This window comes from Carcharodon carcharias, chromosome 4 (genome assembly GCF_017639515.1).
Source record: "Carcharodon carcharias isolate sCarCar2 chromosome 4, sCarCar2.pri, whole genome shotgun sequence".
Classification (NCBI taxonomy): Eukaryota; Metazoa; Chordata; class Chondrichthyes; order Lamniformes; family Lamnidae; genus Carcharodon; species Carcharodon carcharias.
Genome location: NC_054470.1, coordinates 124867239 through 124889164, shown reverse-complemented (window position 1 = coordinate 124889164; position 21926 = coordinate 124867239). Strand labels below are relative to the sequence as shown.

At 42.7% G+C, this 21926-nt stretch overlaps 1 protein-coding gene across 3 annotated transcripts in view; it reads right to left on the bottom strand.

Annotated features, from left to right (window-relative positions):
* Nucleotides 1-21926, bottom strand: part of fbxl17 (F-box and leucine-rich repeat protein 17) — an 869933-nt gene that overhangs the window by 550300 nt on the left and 297707 nt on the right. For 2 of the 3 annotated variants that reach the window (XM_041185747.1, XM_041185748.1), the window contains exon 7: nt 3944-4051. The exons of the other annotated variant lie outside the window; for it this stretch is intronic. In XM_041185747.1, the coding sequence (XP_041041681.1) occupies nt 3944-4051 (108 nt within the window). The remainder of the gene's footprint in view (nt 1-3943; nt 4052-21926) is intronic. 3 annotated transcript variants of the gene reach the window in all.

Sequence of the window (21926 nt, the reverse complement as noted above, 5' to 3'; positions counted from 1 at the left end):
TGAATCCAAGGAGAGGCGTGAAATATAAGCTGGTTTAAGGTGGGGCGTGGGAGGGGGGGTTTGGGTGGGTGGAGAGAAGTGGAGGGGGGTGGTGTGGTTGTAGGGACAAGCAAGCAGTGATAGGAGCAGATAATCAAAAGATGTCACAGACAAAAGAACAAAAGAACACAGAGGTGTTGAAGGTAGTGATATTATCTAAACTAATGTGCTAATTAAGAATGGATGGTAGGGCACTCAAGGTACAGCTCTAGTGGCGGTGGGGGGAGCATAAAAGATTTAAAAATAATGGAAATAGGTGGGAAAGAAAAATCTATATAAGTTATTGGAAAAAACAAAAGGAAGGGGGAAGAAACAGAAAGGAGCTGGGGATGGAGGAGGGAGGTCAAAATCTAAAGTTGTTGAATTCAATATTCAGTCCGGAAGGCTGTAAAGTGCCTAGTCGCAAGATGAGGTGCTGTTCCTCCAGTTTGCATTGGGCTTCACTGGAACAATGCAGCAAGCCAAGGACAGACATGTGGGCAAGAGAGCAGGGTGGAGTGTTAAAATGGCAAGCGACAGGGAGGTTTGGGTCATTCTTGCGGACAGACCGCAGGTGTTCTGCAAAGCGGTCGCTTTGGTCTCTCCAATGTAGAGGAGACCGCATTTGGGAGCAATGAATGCAGTAGACTAAGTTGGGGAAAATGCAAGTGAAATGCTGCTTCACTTGAAAGGAGTGTTTGGGCCCTTGGACGGTGAGGAGAGAGGAAGTGAAGGGGCAGGTGTTACGTCTTTTGCATGGGCATGGGGAGGTGCCATAGGTGGGGGTTGAGGAGTAGAGGGTGATGGAGGAGTGGACCAGGGTGTCCCGGAGGGAACAATCCCTACAGAATGCCGCCGGGGGGTGGGGGGTGAAGGGAAGATGTGTTTGGTGGTGGCATCATGCTGGAGTTGGCGGAAATGGCGGAGGATGATCCTTTGAATGCGGAGGCTGGTGGGGTGATAAGAGAGGACAAGGGGGACTCTATCATGTTTCTGTGTGCAATTCTGGTCGCCACATTACTAGAAGGATATGGAGGCATTGGAGAGGGTGCAGTTTAGGTTTACCAGGATGCTGCCTGGTCTGGAGGTTATTAGCTATGAGGAGAGGTTGGAGAAACTCGGATTGTTCTTACAAGAGCGATGGAGATTGAGGGGCGACTTGATAGAAGTTTACAAAATTATGAGTGGCATGGACAGAGTAGATAGTCAGAAGCTTTTTCCCAGGGTGGAAGAATCAATTACTAGGGGACACAGATTTAAGGTGAGAGGAGAAAACTATAGAGGAGATGTGCGGGGCAAATTTTTTACGCAGAGGATAGTGAGCGTCTGGAATTTGCTGCCAGAGCAGGTGGTGGAAGCAGGTACGATAATGGTGTTTAAGAGGCAGCTTGACAAATACATGAATAGGATGGGAATAGAGGGGTATGGACCCTGGAAGTGCAAAATGTTTTAGTTGATGGGCAATATGATCAGCGCAGGCTTGGAGGACTGAAGGACCTGTTCCTGTGCTGTACTTTGTTCTTTGTCTACACGTGTTTTTTACAACCAGAAAGCAAACATTCATGGCCAGTCTTAGTTTATTACAGCTTTGTCTGATTTTTGTGGGGGATTTCCCATGAGTGCACAATAACACAAGCTTAGATATGGCACCATTGTACAGGACAAGTGCACCTGTACAACATTCAATACTCCCTGTATTTAAAATTATTTCTGCAATTCACTGAATTCTATGTCAAAAAATATTCTGCCTCATAAGACCACTGCTACACATGCTCAGTGTTTACAATTTTAACTCTACTGTTTCCTCCAAAGATTTGGGACGTTCTGGGATCATGAAAGGCATAATTTGAATGCAACTTCTTTCCTACTTTATTACAATCTAGAATTATATAATGTTGTTCAATTAATATGGATAAATGGTTGCTTGGTGGTACAGAACTTGAAAATTTCTGAAGAAAGAGACATGTTGTCAAAGCATTTCGTCTTGCACTGATCAGGACGGACAGACACAGGAATGCAAAATTTCAAAGCGAACAATAAGTTATATTGCATGAGAAAAAGGTTTCTGATTGGTTGGCAAGTCAGCTCTCATTGAAACACGTGGCATGGCATCATGCTGACCGATCAGTTGACTTGCGAACCAATCAGCACTCCTTTTCTCATGCGGTGCCATTTGGATAAAATTTCAAAACTCATTGTTGGGTCCCTGGGACGTGAAAAGAAATCCAGAACTTTATTCTTATCGCTATTTTTTAAAAATTGTTTACCCATTGAACCAAAAAGATGGCTGCTACAAGTCACATGACCACAGGGTTGGCCCTTTATCTGGGAGCTACCCACAGGGGTTACAAGAACAAAAGAATTCTTTTCTCAGCCGGTGGTATCTCACACCTCATTATACAGACCCCTTGTAATCGTGAAAACCGGGAGACTCTCACATCGAAACTCATTATGCATGCAGAGTTGCTAACAGACTCATATCACACCTGAGAATGTCCAGGTCCACTTCAAAAGGGAACCAAAGGGACATAATTTGCTTCTGATAAGCTCACATTGCTAGCGGCGTCAGAGGGTCTGCCTGGTCAATGGCTTCCTGACACCAGATCCTCAAAATGGATGGAAACTCTTTCAACAACTACTGAGTGGGGCAATCCTAAAATCAAAGCCAGTTCTAGACACTGGATAAACATCTCTTTTGAAGTCATTGTGGCGAAAGAAGGTCACATGACTCGAGTGACCATTTCAAAATCTTTAAATGCTTTTGAGAACTGAGAAATTGTCAGTCTGCTGTTTGAACATCAACTGGAAAGGACTCCAGCTGAGCAAGCAGTCAGTTACCATCTCTCAGTTCATCCAAGCCTGTCTCTGCTGGAAGATTTCCCACCATCACCTGCAGGACCAACCCAGTCTCCATGCACCTACTTCATCTGTGGTATCCACACCAACTGCACAGTGAATGTTACAAATCCTGTCTTCACCCAGCTGAATACAAACTTCTACTTGAAAAAATTCCTCACTGGACCCTGACTCTTGAAATCACATGAACTAATTTTCATTTCTGTGGTCCTTGTACTGTTAATATCAATAGTTGTAAAACTCAGTTTTCTAACCCCATCCCCCCACCCCTCCCATTTTATTGTGTGTGTATGTGTGGTAGAGTGGGATGTTGCAAACATCCTCCCCTGGGGTATGAATGTGAAATACACTAACCTTCTGAGTTAATCCCAAATGAGTTTGCTGCAGGTTATTAGTAAATTGGATCAAACAAACCCAGGGTTTCGGAAAACATGCTACCACCTACTTCAAAAATATTTTAAAACACCTTCTGCGGACCTTACCATGGACAGATGGCAAGAGGAAATAAGTACAATTTGCCTATCTCTCTCCTGTCCGAAACAACCTATTCTTGTTAAACGAGCAACATAATAATGGAATTTACCTCAAGTGTAACTTTTTCCCAACAAGCTTAGTTTTATCTCTCAAGCAGCTTGAAACCCCCATTTATATCTGTTGTGTAAAAACGTTTGAGATAGCTAATGGGTACTTCTCCTTACGCTCAACATAAAAACACCTGCATGGAATACATTTTAGCAGTGAGGAAAAGGTATTTAGAAGCAGTCATGACCCGAACATTAACTCTGTTTCTTGCTCCACTGATGCTGCCAGGCCTGCTGAGTATTTCATGCATTTTATGTTTCCATGCTTAGGAGGTGGTATTTGTTACCAAAACAGTCCATACTTGACACAGAATTCAACTAAAGTTTGAACTTTTAAATGATGTCAAGGTGTTGGTGGTGCAGCAGCAGAATCAATATTTCTCTCATGCTCCACTTCATTCTATACTTCTTCAAAATTATTGTCAACGATCACAGGTCTGACAGTTGTTACAGTTACTAAAAACAAGTGGTTACTAGTTAGTACTTACTCTAGTGAGGTGGATGACCCCTTGGGATGTAACCGAGCAGCCCATAAAGCCCACATATTGCAGCAGAGGACAATGTTCTGCAAATGCTTTCAATGATTTATCTGTCACCTATACAGGAAGGAGTGTGAAAAACAAATTAGTCTGACATTTATGCAGCTGCAAAACAACACATACGTCATCAAAAGAGCTTTAAGGACAAAATACTGCAGATGCTGGAAATCTGAAATAAAACAAAAAATGCTGGAAAATCTCGGCGGGTCTGGCAGCATCTGTGAAGAGAGAAACATAGTTAATGTTTCAAGTCCGTATGACTCTTCTTGAGAGCTAAAGAGAAGCAGAAATGTGATGTGAAGGGGGTGGGTAGGTGGAGCAAGATAAGAGATCAGGGAGAGATGGGAGCTAAGGAGAAATTTAGCAAATGTGTCATGGACAGAGGACAATTAACACATTCTAGTAATGGTAATGTTAATGGTAATGTTAAGACTAAAGAAGGTGCTGATAGTGGCATAAAGGGAAGGTAGAAGAATGTGTTAGTAGCATAACATATTAACACATTTTGCTATCTTACAAGTGCCAGGTAATGACCAATAATCTCCAACAAGAGAGAATGTAACCTGGACATTCAAAGGCATTGCCACTGCTGAATCCCCCACTATCAATATCCTGGAGGTTACCATTGACGAGAAACTGAACTAAACCAGCCATATAAATACTGTGGCTACAAAAGCAGGGCAGAGGCTGGGAATTCTGTGGCAAGTAACTCTCCTTCTGACTCCCCAAAGCCTGTCCACCATCTACAAGGCACAAGTCAGGAATGTGATGGAATACTCTCCACTTGCCTGGATGAGTGAAATTCCAACAACACTCAAGAAGTTAATACCATCCAGGTCAAAGCAGATTGCTTGATTGGCACCCGATCCACCAAATGAAATATTCACTCCCTCCACCACCAACACACATTGGCAGCAGTGTGTACCATCTACAACATGCACTGCAGCAACTCACCAAGGTTCCTTCAACAGCACATTCCAAACCCACAACTTCTACCAACTTGATGGACAAGGGCAGCAGATCCATGGGAACATCAGCACCTGCAAGTTCTTCTCCAAGCCACACACCATCTTGACTTGGAACTATATCACTGTTCCAGCATTGTCACTGGATGAAAATCCTGGAACTCCCTCCCTAACAGCACTGTAGGTATACCTACAACACATGGCCTGCAGTGATTCAAGAAAGGGGCTCACTGGCACCTGCTCAAGAACAATTAGGGATGGGCAATAAATGCTGGCCTCGCCAGCAATGCCCACACTCTGTGAAAGAATGAATTTAAAAGAAAAACCTATCTGATAGCTGAGCCACTATCTGAACTCACAAATGAACAATGAACCAGAAGACAGTTGGCACCTGTGGGAGTGTACCACAGCACGAACTGAAACCTGCTGGAATATACTACAGGAAGAATAGGCACCTGTGGACATATACCACAACTAAGATCCTTTCCCTTTACTGTCGTATCCTATCCTTTAATATCAGGGAAACCGCTCCTACTTTTCCATTTCACCGATCTCTTCTTAAAGTCAAGGATCCTGGAACACTTAATTCCTACCTTTTTCACTCTGCAACCATGTCTCTATAATAGTGAATAGATCAAACAAATAAACTTGTGTTATTAATCCATCTAATTTCTTCTGAATGATTTCTGTGACTTTCCCTGATGTCACCCTAATTATTGATATCCCATTACCTTTGTTCAGCTCCCTGTCCCATTCTGACTCACTTTGCTTATTTTTATTCTCTACAGCCTTGACATTTTTCTGACTGCTTTTGAATTTACTCTTTCCTGAATCCTCCATGGCTCCCCTTCATTACTTTAAAACCCTTCCTGGATAATGCATTTAGGGAGAACAAACAAGGCAAGGGAATATACAATAAATAATAGGATTCTGAAAAGGGTAGTGGAACAGGAGGACCTTGGAGTGTATGGCTACAGAATCAGCTAGATAAGGTGACCAAGAGGCATAACGAATACTTTCCTTCTTTGACTGAGGCCTAGAGTCTAAGAGCAGGGCGGTTATGCTAAAATTGTATAAACCACCAGCTAAGCCACAGCTGGAGTACTGCACACAGTTCTGGTCAGGTGGAGGTGATGGCATAGTGGTACTTTCCAGAGACCCAGGGTAATGCTCTGGGGAACTGGGTTCGAATCCCGCTACGGCAGGTGATGGAATTTCAATTCAACAAAAACCTAGAATTAAAAGTCTAATGATTACCATGAAACCATTGCCGATTTTTGTAAACAAAACCCATCTGGTTCACTAATGTCCTTTAGGGAAGGAAATATGCTGTCCTTACCTGGTCTGGCCTACATGTGACTCCAGGCCCACAGCAATGTGGTCTTTAAATGCTCTCTGAACAAGGGCAATTAGGGATGGGCAATAAATGCTGGCCCACATCCCACAAATGAATAAAAAAAAATACAGGATGGATGCAATCACTGGGAAGGGTACAGATGAGATTCACAAGGGTATTGCCAGGAATGGAGAATTTTAGCTATCAACAAAGATAGGATAGGCTGGGACTGTTTTCTTTAGAACAGAGGAAGTTAAGGAGAGAGATTTAATTGATTTGTATGAAATCAGGAGGGACCTAAATAGACTGAATAGGAAGTGCCTATTTCCATTAGTAGAGAGATTAATAACCAGGGGGCCTGGATTTGAAGCACTTGCTTGAAGGGTCAGAGGGGTGTCAGGGAGGGTATTTTCACTCAGAGGGTGGTGGGGGACAGAACTCAATGCCTTAAAGGGTGTTAGAGACAGAAAACCTCAGCATCTTTTAATAAAATATTTGGATCTGCACTTGAGGTGCCATAAGTTACAGGGCCACAGACCTAGAGTTGGAAGATGGGAGTAGACTAGATAGCTCTTTTTTGACCGGCACAGATACAATCGGCTGAATGCTGCTCTGCCGAGCTTCTGTCTAAATACATAGGATTGCTCCCATGGTGCTCCCTGATCTCCTGACACTCTACTCACCATTAATTCTGACGCCATTTGTACTGGCTCATTTATCCCACTGATAGAATGGTTAATCCAGAAAAACTGGGTTAGCATCCAAGATAACAGTAACAGTTCAGCAGATTAAATACTACAGCTGGCTCATGGATTCCTCCCAGAATCAAAACTAAAATTGCGCCAATATAAAAGTTACTTGCTGGAAGTTATCTGATTGCTCTTGTCGAAGAAAGAGATGCAATGTTTGTGTCACACCCCTGACAAAATGTAAAAATTGGCATAATTTAATGACAATTTAATGATAATTTAATGACATGTCCATCACTTTAACTCAAACCTTTATTAAATATTTAAAAACCCTCATGAAACCTCATCCCGCCTGTGGATAAGGTTTCATTCTTTTTCTTAAGCCCGCCAGCCCTAAGGTTGGATGGGCAGGTCTCTTACTTATGTTAATTACTTTTTAAATGGCCTCAATAGGCCCTTGACAGGTCGGTGGGCACACAGCTGATTCGGCTGCACCCCCGCCAACCTGAAAAAGGAAATAATGCGGGGTGACATCGGGAGTTCCGCCCAATGTCATCCTGCGTCGGCGAACTGGCCCCGCTCCCCACTCGCCAACTTAAAGATCCTGCCCTCAGAGGTGGCCTTGCCAACATCACTGTCATAAAATTAAATTTAAAAGTTCTCTTTATATCAGGTGGCTGCATTTATTTTAGGCTGTGCTGCAATCAGTGTTTTTTATTGTTGGTTCAAAAATTGTCAATGAGGAAATACATAGAATTCTCATCCTCATCCTCGGCAACTGGCTTTCTTGCCATCAGACAATGTAAAGAAAGAATTACTCATTTCCTGGGCAGAAATGTAAAATGATCACAAATACAGGAGTTTGTATTTGCCAGGAGTGGCTTCAATCTTGTCTCTTTTTACTTCTGTGATACAAAATAACTCCCTGCCTGTTATATTTTTATATGCTATAGGGACCATTTGTTCATATGTATGTATGTCAGCGTCCAGAGTGCCACATCATCCACGACTGCACCACAGAGTACCAAGCAACAATTTATCAGTTGCAGCTCATGACATAATCAGAGAAATAAATACTGGAACTTCAATGAACATGAGTTTAAAAGTGTGATTATTTCAAACCCCTGGGAGCCACAAGACATGAAATGGTGGCAGCAAGCGTCTGTGAGTAAGACCCAAGCATCATAGACAAATCGAAAGAAAAAACGTACAAGGTGGCAAAGATTAGTGGTAAGCCAGTGGATTGCGAAAGTTTTAAAAACCAACCAAACATGACCAAAAAAAAAATAAAGAGGGAGAAAATAAACTTTGAGGCTAAACGAGCAAGCAATATAAAAACGGATAGTAAGAGCTTCTTTAAATATATAAAAAGTAAGAGAGAAGCCAAAGTGAACATAGGCCCCTTAGATAATGAGGCTGATGAAACAATAATGGAGAACCAGGAAATGGCAGAAGGGTAGAATAAATACTTTGCTTCAGTTTTCACGGTAGAAGATACTAATAACATTCCAAAAATACTAAATAATCAAGGGGCAAAAGGAGGGGGAAGGAAATAAATACAATAACTATCACTGGAGAAAAGGTACTAGGGAAACTAATGGGGTTAAAGGACGATAAATCCCCTGGGCCTGATGGGTTGCATCCTAGGATATTAAAGGAAGTAGCTACACAGATAGTGGATGCACTGGTAGTAATCTTCCAAGAATCCTTAGATTCTGGAAAAGTCCCAGAGGACTTGATTACGGCCAATGTAACATCCTTATTCAAAAAGGGAGGGAGACAAAAAAAGGTAACCATAGGCCAATTAGCTTAACATCTGTCATTGGGAAAATGTTGGAGTCTATTAGAAAGGATGTAATAGAGCATTTAGAAACACAAAGTCTCATCAAGCAGAGTCAGCATGGCTTCTTGAAGGGGAAATCATGCCAAACAATTTTATGAGAATTCTTCGAGGAGCTAACAAACAGGATATATAATCGGGGAACCAGTAGATGTAATGTATTTGGATTTCAAAAAGCCATTCAATAAGGTACCATACTTAAAAGGCTACTTAAAAAGGTAAGAGCCCATGGTATTGGGGTAGTGTATTAGCACGGCTAGAGGATTGGCTAGCTAATAGAAGACAGAGAGTTGGAATAAGGGGGGGCAACCTGTAACGACTGGAATGCCACAGGGATCAATGCTGGGGCCTCAATTATTTACAATATATATATTGTCTTAGATGAGGGAAGTGAATGTATTATTACCAAGTTTGCAGATGACACAAAAATAGGTGGGAAGGCAAGTGCTGAGGATGAAACAAGGAGTCTACAGAGGGATATAGACAGGTTAAGTAAGTGGGCAAAAACTAGGCAGATGGAATATAATGTGGGAAAATGTGAGGTTATGCACTTTGGCAGAAGAATACAGGAGCTGAATTTTATTTAAATGGAGAAAGACTGCAGCACAGAGGGATTTGGCAGTCCTGGTGCATGAATCCCAAAAGGCTAACATGCAAGTTCAACAGGTAAAAGGGAAGGCAAATGGAATGTTGGCCTTTATTTCAAAGGGAATGGAGTATAAAAAGAGCCTTGCTAAAACTATACAAGGCACTAGTTAGACCACACCGAGAATTATGGGAACAATTTTGGTCCCCTTATCTAAGAAAAGATATACTGGCATTGGAGGCAGTCCAGAGAAGCTTCACCAGGTTGATCCCGGGTATGGAGGGATTTTCTTACGAGTAAAGGTTGAGTAGGTTGGGCCTGTGCTCATTGGAGTTTAGAAGAATGAGAGGCGACCTCATTGAAACATATAAGATTCTTAGCAGGCTTGACAGGGCAGATGCTGAACGGTTGTTTCCCCTTGTGGGAGAGTCTAGCACCAGAGGACATAATCTCAGAATAAGGGGTCGCCCATTTCAAACAAAGATGAGGAGGAATTTCTTCTCTCAAGGGTAGTCAATCTATGGAATTTTTCACCGCAGAGGGCTGTAGAGGCTGGATCGTTAAGTATATTCAAGGCTGAGATAGACAGATTTTTAATCAGTAAGGGAGTCAACGGTTATGGAGAAAAGGTAGGAAAGTGGAGTTGAGGATTATCAGATCTGCCATGATCTCATTGAATGGTGGAGTAGACTCGATGGGCTGAATGACCTACTTCTGCTCCTACGTCTTATGGTCTAAATAAAAGCTGAATTAAATTAAGAAAAGTCAATCTGAATTAGTGCCAGAAAGAGAGGGAAAAAAACTGAGTGAATCATGTGAAAATGAAATGGCCACCGCCACAGCAATGAACAGACTGCTCCAACAAAGGATTAACTTGGAGGCTGATGGTGTCATAGAGGCATTTGAAAAGTTTAAACAAAAGTACAAATTGACATTTAGCAGTTTTCTAAATGGCGCTAGAGAAGGAGAAAGGATCAGCCACATTCTTTTGTGAGGAGGGAAAGGATTAGATCTGCTTAATAGCTGGGAGATCAGTGAGGACAACAGTAAAAACCCAGACAAAATTTTTGAGAAATTCAGCACACATCTCCAGCCAAAGTAAAACCATCAGATCCACTGATATGAATTTGAAAGCGTGAGACATGAACCAAACGAGCCTGTTGATAATTTCTCAGTGAGATTGAGGAATGAAACCAGCAAGTGTAAAGTCAAGGAAACAGTTAAAAGCCTGCTATCAGCTTACTTGGGGTTCTGCATAATCTGATGTACAAAAACCTCGGATTGGAAAAGACAAGCTCACAATATCACTGTCAGGGCACATGAAGCCAAGAGTAGACAGATGAATATAGTGACTACCCAAACAGCTAGCCTTCAGTTAAGTTAAGAGAAAGGCAGCAGGGTTGATGCAATGAAACAGCAACAAAAGAATGCAACCCAGACAGAGAGAAAGATGTGTAGGAACTCTGGACGACCACAAATTCACAGGCAGAAGGAAATGTCCCACATATGGATCAAACTGCAGAGCTGTGGAAAGCCCAAAGGGAAAAGATGTGCAGAACAAAGAGAAAAACAGTGAAGGAGTTACCAGTGGCAGAGCAACAGGATGAATGAAAGAAAAGAAACCAAAGCATCCATACCTGAGAGATGACAGTGAGTGTGAGGACACTATAGACATAAGAACCATAACAACTGCATGAAATGTCTGGACGTGACAGTTTCCAGGGAAAATAAATTAACATAACTATTCAGATCAGGAAGAAGGTGAGAAATAAGCCCACAACCATAAATCTTAAGCAGATGTTTGATACCAGAACACAGAATAACATTATCCCACTCAGGCGATACCAGAAGATATTTCCTGAAAATTTGAAAGAAAACGGGTAGCCAAAGAAAGATGCTCTAAATCCGAACAATGTCATGCTGACAGAATTTGGTGGAACTGAGATTCAACAACTAGGAACAACTCAAATTAGAAGGATACACAAAGGAAGGCCCAAAACTTGCCTTATTGTAACTCCAAGCTACAACTCTCAAAGCTGACATGAAATTGCCTGCAAGGCTATTCAATGACAGAAAGCACAAGGCAACTTTGCCAAGAAAGATATACCCTCCAAGTGACGACAAAAAGAAAGACAACAACTTACTGATGCACAGGTAGGAGGAGGTCAACATTACAGCAAGCATGCCAAATCCCTGCCTGAGTTGTTGAGAGAACAAACTGCACATATGCAGGACCCAATCATGAAAACCTGGAGTCTGGCAGTTGTTGTTGTCGAAGCTAAGACTCCAAGGTCATACATTATTGACAGCCAAACTGGTAAGTAAATGAGAAAGAGCAGAGAACATATTCAACCTACACCTGACCTGGAAAAGCAGAAAAGGTCATCAATAACACCAGCAACATCACTAACAAGCGAGGCAACATTAACAGTATCAACAAGCCGTGCGACATCAACGTCACCAGCAAGTGACACAAAATCCGCAATATCAAGCACAATTCCTACAACACAGACGTCATTAGTACAGCAGGCCGACTCATCACAGAGAGCAATAACTACCAAATCTACAAGATGTGACCTACAACATCCTACTATCTAAGTAATACCATGAATAATGTTTCTTTGAGAAAATAAAACAAGCTATAAAAGACTCTTAAGGTGTTCACTTTAATAACAGAAATTGAATGGTACTCTTTAGTTTAGACATAATATAAAATAAGTTAAAGATCGGAACAGTAATATTGATATAGAGACGTTATTTTTTAAAGAAAGATGCATGTTATTGTAGTAATTGAAGGTATCGCCTTTCCTACTGCCCATCAGGGATCACATGATTGTTCTTGGAGATTGCGACCTATGAGCCCTAAGCGCTAGTAATCCGAGGGGTGTGGCCTTCTAGTTGAGGACCTGGTTCAAGCATGTAGCTTCTGAAAAGCCCTCTGTAATAAAGTTAGTTGTTTCAAGTATAAACCTGTCCAGTACATCAAGTCATTACTGTTATAGTATTCTAATATTATTTAGGAGCTCTATGTTCATGCATTTGTATAAATAAGGAAGTAAAGTGCCACATCACTCACTGCTGCACTACTGTCAGGGTACTGAGAAACAAAGTATCAGACCACAGCACGTAGCATGATCTAAGAATACATTTGATAAAGCTCCAGCATTTGAGTTTAAAAGTGTGATTATTTCATACTTCTGGGAACCACTAGACATAGTATACCCAATGGGGATCCTAAGCTGTGCCCAACATCTGACAGCAGCTGGAGATTTTTCTACATCTGGGTTCAGGAACATGTACAAAAGGTGTAACAAACATCAGTTCTGTACAATTTCCTCCATTTCAGTAACAAAAAGAAATTAATCCATTTGTACCAAGGTGTTAAAATCAGCTTGAGTTGATCAAAATATGGTTACTTTTTCAACAACAAAGCGCAAGAGCATTTACAATGAAGTTAGAGTTCCAAGTATGGTGCTTCATGTTATACAGGATAAATACTGTGGAGAGATTGAAACTCGAGGCGTTGGAATATATTTGCTGAGCACCAGGTTTCCTGAATTAGTTCCTATTAATCCCGATAGCAAATTGAACACTGAACCTTAGCGACCTTCTTAATTTTTCTGAAAATTTAACAACTCTCCCCTAGCGAACCCCTTGGGGTGTTCATTTGAACTTCTAGGCAATGGACACATTCCAAATCAGGTTTATTCATGGCAGTCTTTAACCATGGGCACATTCTACAGAAGCAACTGTTTTAATTGCAAAAACTGAACACGAACTCGTATTTGATCTAATATTTATAAACCCCACTGAGCATACATAATCCTCTAGTCAGTCTCAAAGGAAGCCTTTCACTTTGCGCTCTAAATATTCTTTTTTTATTAGCACAATAATATTTTGTGAATAATATGGAAGAGCAGGTTTAATAAAATAGCAGTAAGCAATGAAAATCTTGTTGAATAAACAATTTCCTCAGTTCCTATAATGTTCATGATTGTGAATATGGAAGTAACTCAGCCTGAATATATGTGATTACTCCAATCCATAAACAAACTACAGTCAAACATTGTTATCATTATTATTGGGATGCCTAACTGCAGGACCGAGCCCATTGTGCAAAACTGAAAATGATAGTTACAGTGTTGAAAACAGAAGGCAGTGTTAATTATTAGCAGTGCCTAATGACATAAAGCTTACAGATTACAGGAAGGGAACAATGAAGCAGTTATATCATCATATCTACACATTCACACACGTACCTACCTTACATTTATATAGCATGCTTAACATAGTAAAATGTCCTAAGGCACTTCACAGCGTAATCAAACAAAATTTGACACCAACCCATGCGTGGAGATATTAGGACAGGTGATAGGTAGGTTTTAAAGGCCTTTTTAGATGAGCAAAGAGAGATAGAGAGATGGAGCGGCTTAGGGGGGGAAGTTCCAGTATTAAGGGCCTTAGAAGCTGAAGGCATTAAAATCAGAGATGCATGAGAGATCAGAACTGGAGGAACGATATGATCTCAGAAGGTTGCAAGGCGTAGGAGATGACAGCAATAGGGAGGAGTAAGGCCATGGAAGGATCTGAAAACAAGAATGAGAACATCATAGCATTGACGGACCAGGGACCAATGTAGGTCAGGGAGCACAAGGGTGATATGTGAATGGAACTTGGTGTAAGTTAGGGCATGTGCAGCAACATTTTGGATGATTTAAGTTTATCAAGGGTGTTACTCCAACTAGTCAATCGAGCTTCAAGCTTGATTGAAAGACTGTCTTTTATGGATTTGATTTTCCAGGCAGGTTTCTCATAAGAAGCAGTGAACTTTATTTCCAGGGCTTCGGCAGCAGTCACATGCTTCCATCAAGAACCACAAGTAGACACAAACTCCATCCCCAAGGTTCCCTGTACTTCGGACTGATTCATTCACACTGTCATGTGATACTACACAGTACAAGAAGTCTTAAAGCTATCGTCACTGCATTCCTTAAAGCTACAGTTAATATATTTCTTCCCCCTTCAATGTTTTTTTTTAACAATTTTACAATAACAACTACATTCATGACATTACAAATATATACAAGGGTTATGAAATTATAAGTTCAGTCTCTCACGAGGTTTCCTGATCTGGGTGGAACGTCATAGCTCCACAACTTTAAAATCAGTTACTGGATCTTCATTCTCTGGAATCGCAGCAGCATCAGGTACCTCCTTAGGTACAGACAGTTCAGTGTTATCCGTTCTGACAGAGACATCTGGTATGTCTATCCTTGGTCAATCAATCACAATGGAGACCACATGTTCTACAATGGTTACAGGTGGAACATTGGTTAGTTGGGGTATCTCCCTTCTTCTCAAATGATCCACATGTTTTTAGGTGAGCCAGCCCTCCACTTCTACATGGCACAACACTCGTCCTGTCACAGAAACCATTACACCAGGTAACCAATTCGATCCACCACAGAAGTTTTGTACAATTACTGTTTCACCGAAAGTAAATTCTCGCTCTCGACTATGTAAATCATGAGTCACTTTTTGTTTCCCTTGACTGTTTTCTACCTTCCCCTCCAAATTGGGAAGTACCAGGCTTAATCTTGAACAAAGGTGGAGCTTCCTAAGTAATTCTGAAGGTATTGAACCTGTAGTAGTGTGGGAGGGTCGTTCATTGTCTTTTCTGAACCATCTCCCATCTTGTCTTCTTCTGTCTGCCACAGAGTTTTATCTTCTCGTTCATTTCAATTTTACAGTCAACCAGACTTCTCTCAGGCGAAATCTCAACTTGGTTCAGTTCAGGGGCTGAGCTACCCACAGTTTCATCAGCTACTTGCGTTTGGGAAAGTTACACAATTTTTCCTTCTAATGTCACTTTTGTTACACTCAGCTCAATTTTCAGCTCTGCTGTCTCCTTCTTGTATCTTTTAGCTTCCTCCTGGAACCTTGAACATTGCTGCATCTTCTCTGCCAACTGGTTCTTCGGTTTGTTCAGACTGACATTAATTTAATTCTGCTTCTCTTCATAATTTTCCAGAGGTACAAACTTTGACCTGAGGGATCCTTGTAGTGTGTGAAGGTCTTTCAACAGGTTTTCCTTTTCTTTGTGAAGCTCACTTGCTTCATCCTGAATTCTGTAATTCAGCAGAGTCTCCTCGAGTTTCTTCTGCTGTACTTCTAAGCTGCTATTTAAGACAGTTTTCATTTCCTCAGGTTACTGAATAGCTACACACTCTTATTGCGTCCTGTTAAGGTCCTCTGGCTCTCCAGGCTCATTCTGAAGTACCTTGCCTTATTTCTTTTCCAACTCAGGAACTCTTCCAGCTTCTTTTTGAAATCTCACTGGCCAATCAAGGTTAATTTCCCTCAACTAATCACGATCTAAAAGACTTGGTCCTTCACCTTCCACTACAATCAGGGAGCTGTGATTAATAAACAGGTACAGTGATAATACCTTTCACTTGTATGAATTCACCAGTGTACATTTTCATTTGGCTGAAGTCTGCTCCGTTTTCAATTGTTGAAGACCCTTGTTTCAATATTTCAATGTATGCTCCCCCACTACTGTGCATGATGCACCGGTATCCAATTCCATAATCAAAGGTTTTCCATTGACCTGCAGAGTAACAGTGGTTGGCGCTGTTTTCCCTATTTTCACATTAAATAGAGAATAAACATCGGACTTAGAGGTTTCTGGTTCTTCCGCATTAAGTACCTCAATCAGTTTGGTTTGCTGCTTGGGAGTCTGTCTCAATCTTGCTTTATATTGCTTCAGCATGTGCCCTCTTTAATGACAATAATGGCACTCCACCTCTTTAAAACGGCAGGTTTCAGGGATATGGTTACTCCCATATTCGGTAACAATTCAGTTTCAGATTTGCTGCTGAGCTGTCTCCTGTATATTTTTAAAATTTTTGGGTAGCAGGGATTGTCTCCTACTTTGCGGTTGACTCCCTGGTTTTCATGTCACACATGGTGGTCTGTTCCCACCCCAACTAGAAGACAGCACCATTTTGTACACCCTGTATGGCCTGCGAATCCCATCTGGCACTTTCCATTGCAAGTTCCATTGCAAGCGCTGTTTCCAGTGCCTTTTTAAAAATCGATATTTACTTCAGCTAATAATGATTGTTGAATGGCATCACCATGCACACCGCAGACCAAATGATCCCTTAACATGTTATCCTGGGAAACATGTTGTTTAGGGTCTCCCTGAAGTCACAATGTTCAGTTAGCTGTTTCAACTTCGCTATGTACGTTGCTATTGTCATCCCCGGGGCTCTTTTACTCTCAAATTAAATTTGAACTCCAATCCTCTGTGGATGAGTCCAAACGGTCGATCCTGCCAATAAGTGGCATACCTGGTGAGTACATTTTCCCTTTCTGTTTAAAACAAGGTACTCACATTCACTGGGCGAGGGACAGTGCCAGAACCAATTTATCCTCATCGCCAGCTGTTATAGACTTGATTTTCCATGCAGGTTTCTCATAAGAAACAGTGAACTTTATTTCCAGGGCTTCAGCAGCAGTTACACACTTCCATCAAGAAACACAACTGGATACAAACACCACCCCTCAGGTTCCCCGCACTTTGGGCTGATTCGTCCACACTGCCATGTGACACTACACAGTACAATAAGTCTGAAAGCTAGTCACTACATTGTCCATTCTGATTGTTTCTTGAGGGTGAACTCACTCCGAAACAAAAACAGAAAATTCTGGAAAAACTCAGAAGGTCTAACAGCATCTGGGGAGAACAAAAAAAAAGTTAACGTTTCGAATCCAAACGACTCTTCTTCAGAGCTGAAGAGAAGTAAAACGTAATGAAATTTTCCTGTTCAAGGGGGGTGGAGCAGGTGAAGCTGGATAGAAGGCAGCAAAAGAGAGGTTTCCAGAGATGTCATGGACAAAAGGACAAAGGGGTGTTCATGATAGTGGGACTGGCTAAAGGAGGTGTTAATGGTGGCATTAAGGTTAGAAAACAGAATGTGATAATAGCAGGACAAGGTTAAGCACTCTGGAAAGAACAACATGAACAAGTGACAGATGGCCCTTGTGGGGGTAAGGTGGGGGGAGGGGACGGTGGTGGGAAAAAAGATTGAAAGTAGGATAAAAGGTTGGGATAAAACAATGAATAAAAATAAAAAATGAAAATGAATATTGAAAGAAGGGGATAAAAACATGGGGGGGGTGGTGAAGGCGGAGGAGAAACTTCACGGTCTGAAGTTGTTGAACTCAATGTTAAGTCCAGAAGGCTGTAAAGTGCCTAGTCAGAAGATGAGATGCTGTTCCTCCAGTTTGTGTTGGGCTTCACTGGAACAATGCAAGAGGCCAAGGATGGACATGTGGGCATGAGGGCAGGGTGAAGTGTTGAAATGGCAACAAAAAGGTCTGGGTCGTGCAAAGCGGTCACCCAGTCTGCGTTTGGTCTCTCCAATGTAGAGGAGACCGCATTGGGAGCAGTAAATGCAATAGACCAAATTGAAGGAGGTGCAATTTAAGCGCTGCTTCACCTGAAAGAAGTGTTAGGACCCTTGGACGGGGACGAGGGCGGAGGGAGGAGGTAAAGAGGCAGGTGCTGCACCTTGTGCGATTGCACGGGAAGGTGCTGTGGGAGGGGGATGAGGTGCTGAGGATGGAGGAGGAGTGGACCAGGGTGTCCTAGAACAGTCCCTAAGGAATGGCGACCAGAGGGGGGAGTGATGAAGGGAGGTTGAGTTTGGTGGTGGCATCATGCTGGAGTTGGTGGAAATGGCGGACGATGATCCTCTGAATGCAGAGGCTGGTGGGGTAAAAAGTGAGGACTAGGGGGATCCTATCATGGTTCTGGGAGGGAGGAGAAGGCGTGAGGGCAGAGGTGTGTGAGATGGGTCGAACACGGCTGTGGGCCCTGTCGACCACAGTGGATAGGAAACCTCGGTTAAGAAAGAAGGAAGACATGTCAGAAGCGCCGTTTTGGCAAGTGGCATCATCGGAATAGATGCGACGGAGGCAAAAGAACTGAGAGAATAGGATGGAGTCCTTACAGGAAGCAGGGTGGGAGGAGCTGTAATCAAAGTAGCTGTGGGAGTCGGTGGGCTTGTAGTGAATATTGGTGGACCGTCCATCACCAGAAATTGAGGCAGAGAGGTCAAGGAAGGGAAGAGAAGTGTTACAGGTGGACCATGTGAAGGTGATGGAGGAGTGGAAATTAGAAGCAAAATTGATAAATTTTTCCAGGTCCAGACGAGAGCATGAAGCTGCACCAAAACAGTCATCGATGTACCGAGAAAAAATGAGTTGTGGGAGGGGGCCTGAGTAGCACTCGAACAAGGAATGTTCCACATAACCCAAAAAGAGACAGGTATAACTGGGGCCCATGTGGGTGCCCATAGCCACACCTTTTATTTGGAGGAAGTGAAACAAGTTTAAAGGAGAAATTGTTCAGTGGGAGAACAAGTTCAGCCAGACGGAGGAGAGTTGTAGTGGATGGGGATTATTCGGGCCTCTGTTCAAGGAAGAAGCGGAGAGCCCTCAGACCATCCTGGTGGGGGATGTAGGGCGATTGGACATCCATGGTGAAGAGGAGGCGGTTAGGCCAGGGAACTGGAAATTGTTGATATGATGTAGGGCATCAGAGGAATCACGGATGTAGGTGGGAAGAGACTGGACAAGGGGAGAGAGAACGGAGAAATGAGTTCTATGGAGCAGGAACAGGCTGACACGATCGGTCTACCGGGACAGACCTGTTTGTGCATTTTGGGGAGGAGGTAGAAGCAGGCTGTGGATTTTGGGGAAGACGGACCTCCCTCTGGATCACTCTGATGTGCATTTGGGAACTAACCAAACACATGGATGGTGAGCATTTTCTGTTATTAGTCAGCTGAGTATTGATTTAAACATCAAGCTCTCTGAAAACATCAAAAAGAGAGTAAAGATAAGTTAGGATATCGCTCTTTAGCTATCATTTTATATAGCTGAACATTAATTTGACGCCAAGTTGAAAAAATACGAAATGTTCTCATTGAAAATCTGCAGCGCTGGTATCTGATGGCTTTTCACATTACAACAGCAGATAGCAGATGAGCACCTTTGTAACTCAGCCTGTTATTTACAAATTGTTTACACTCAGCATAAAATATAATGTTTCTCCCAAGGACACAGGATTTTGATTAAACAGTGATCCTTTTCTGTGGAATTGAGATTGTAGTCCAAGACCAACAGTGATGCCAAATGTCACAACTAAACTAAAGATTTCTTTGGTACTCTAGGAGCTTGCAGTAAGATTATTGCAGCACTAATATTGGAAAAGGAGGAAAGGCTTCACATAGTCAGATGTGTGGCATCCACACTTTTAACCTCTGTTTTCACCCTCTACTTGTAAAACTGCCAATGCCATACTAGACAGCACTTTATCAGCAGGAAGGTAAAATGTCCAATATAACAGAACCACACTTGAAATTAAACATGTACATGAATGGCTATGGCATATCCATTTAATTTTCATCTTCCTGCAGTACATGTGGGATATGTGACAATTTAGTGCAAAATATTTCATACGTGGAACTAAAACTCTGATACAAAGGTCGATGGGGTGGGGGGGGGGGGGTTTGAGGAGGAGGGAGAAAGCATCTCTACCATGACATCAAGTGTTCATCCCATTTATTTCTGGGATATCAACTTCTGATTAAGAATGATCAGGCTTCACTTGTCATGAACTAGCCATCAATACTGAGTGCGAGACTGAGTGACTAGATGATTAATAGGCCACACGACAAGACAACAAACTGCAAAGTCATCTTGAATCACTACAATCATCACAATGTTATGTTGGGAGGCAAAAAGGACCTAAAACTGATCTACCTTGCTCTGATCACAAATTTAGTACAATACATCTGAAGGCAGTGCCCTGATAGAAGCATGCCATCACCCTAAATTCATCCATGTCTTTGGGTTGAGATCTGGTCAAAGCAAAGAACCATTATTCACTTCTAATTTGTTCTTTAGTGATGTAACTTGCACAAAAATATCAAATCTGGCACGTGAGGTATGAGTTTCAATCTAGGGCTGTTGCTCGTTAAGTGGCACTGTGATAGGTATTTTCAATGTTAAAGATATAATTATGTGACACATACAGCTGCTATTTAGTTGTCAGAGTCAATGGACTGAATTTTCACTGAGTTGGGGTGACGCAGGAGCCCTTTAAGAATGGAAGGCGGGTCTGATTCTGGGATTCCTGACCCTATTCCTGGGCTGTCTTTATTTTCATGAGTACCTTTAAAGACCGAGGGCTGATTCCTGGAAAATGTCCACACCCAGCACTCCCGACCTGGCCGGCTCCTTTGCGGAGATATGCAAGACCTATTCCTCCGCAATTTTCATAGAATCAGGCCAGGTGACATTGTCATCAAACCCGCTGACAAGGGTGGTGCTGTTGTTGTCTGGCGCACTGACCTCTACCTCGCGGAGGCTGAGCGTCAACTCGCAGACACTTCCTCCTACCTCTCCCTGGACCATGACCCCACCACTGAACATCAAGCCATTGTTTCCAGGACTGTCACTGACCTCATCTCCTCTGGGGATCTCCCTCCCACAGCTTCCAACCTGATAGTCGCCCAACCTCGGACGGCCCGCTTCTATCTCCTACCCAAAATCCACAAACAGAACTGCCCCGGTAGACCGATCGTCTCAGCTTGCTCCTGCCCCACAGAACTCATTTCTCGTTATCTTGACTCCCTTCTCTCTCCCCTTGTCCAGTCCCTTCCCACCTACATCCGTGATTCCTCTGACACCTTACGTCACATCAACAATTTCCAGTTCCCTGGCCCCAACCGCTTACTCTTCACCATGGACGTCCAATCCCTCTACACCTCCATCCCCCACCAGGATGGTCTGAGGGCCCTTAGCTTCTTCCTCGAACAGAGGCCCAAACAATCCCCATCCACCACTACTCTCCTCCGTCTGGCTGAACTTGTTCTCACACTGAACAATTTCTCCTTCAACTCCTCTCACTTCCTCCAAATAAAAGGTGTGGCTATGGGTACCCGCATGGGCCCCAGCTATTCTTGTCTCTTTATGGGGTATGTGGAACATTCCTTGTTGCAGTCCTACTCCGGCCCCCTTCCACAACTCTTTCTCCGGTACATCGATGATTACTTCGGTGCCGCTTCATGCTCTCGTCAGGACTTGGAAAAATTTATTAATTTTGCTTCCAATCTCCACCCCTCCATCATTTTCACGTGGTCCATCTCTGACACTTCCCTTCCCTTCCTTGACCTCTCTGTCTCAATCTCTGGTGATAGACTGTCCACCAATATCCATTACAAACTCACCGACTCCCACAGCTATCTCGACTACAGCTCCTCACACCCTGCTTCCTGTAAGGACTCCATCCCATTCTCTCAATTCCTTCGCCTCCGTCGCATCTGTTCCGATGATGCTACATTCAAAAACAGTTCCTCTGACATGTCCTCCTTCTTCCTTAACCGAGGTTTTCCACCCACGGTCGTTGACAGGGCCCTCAACCGTGTCCGGCCCATCTCC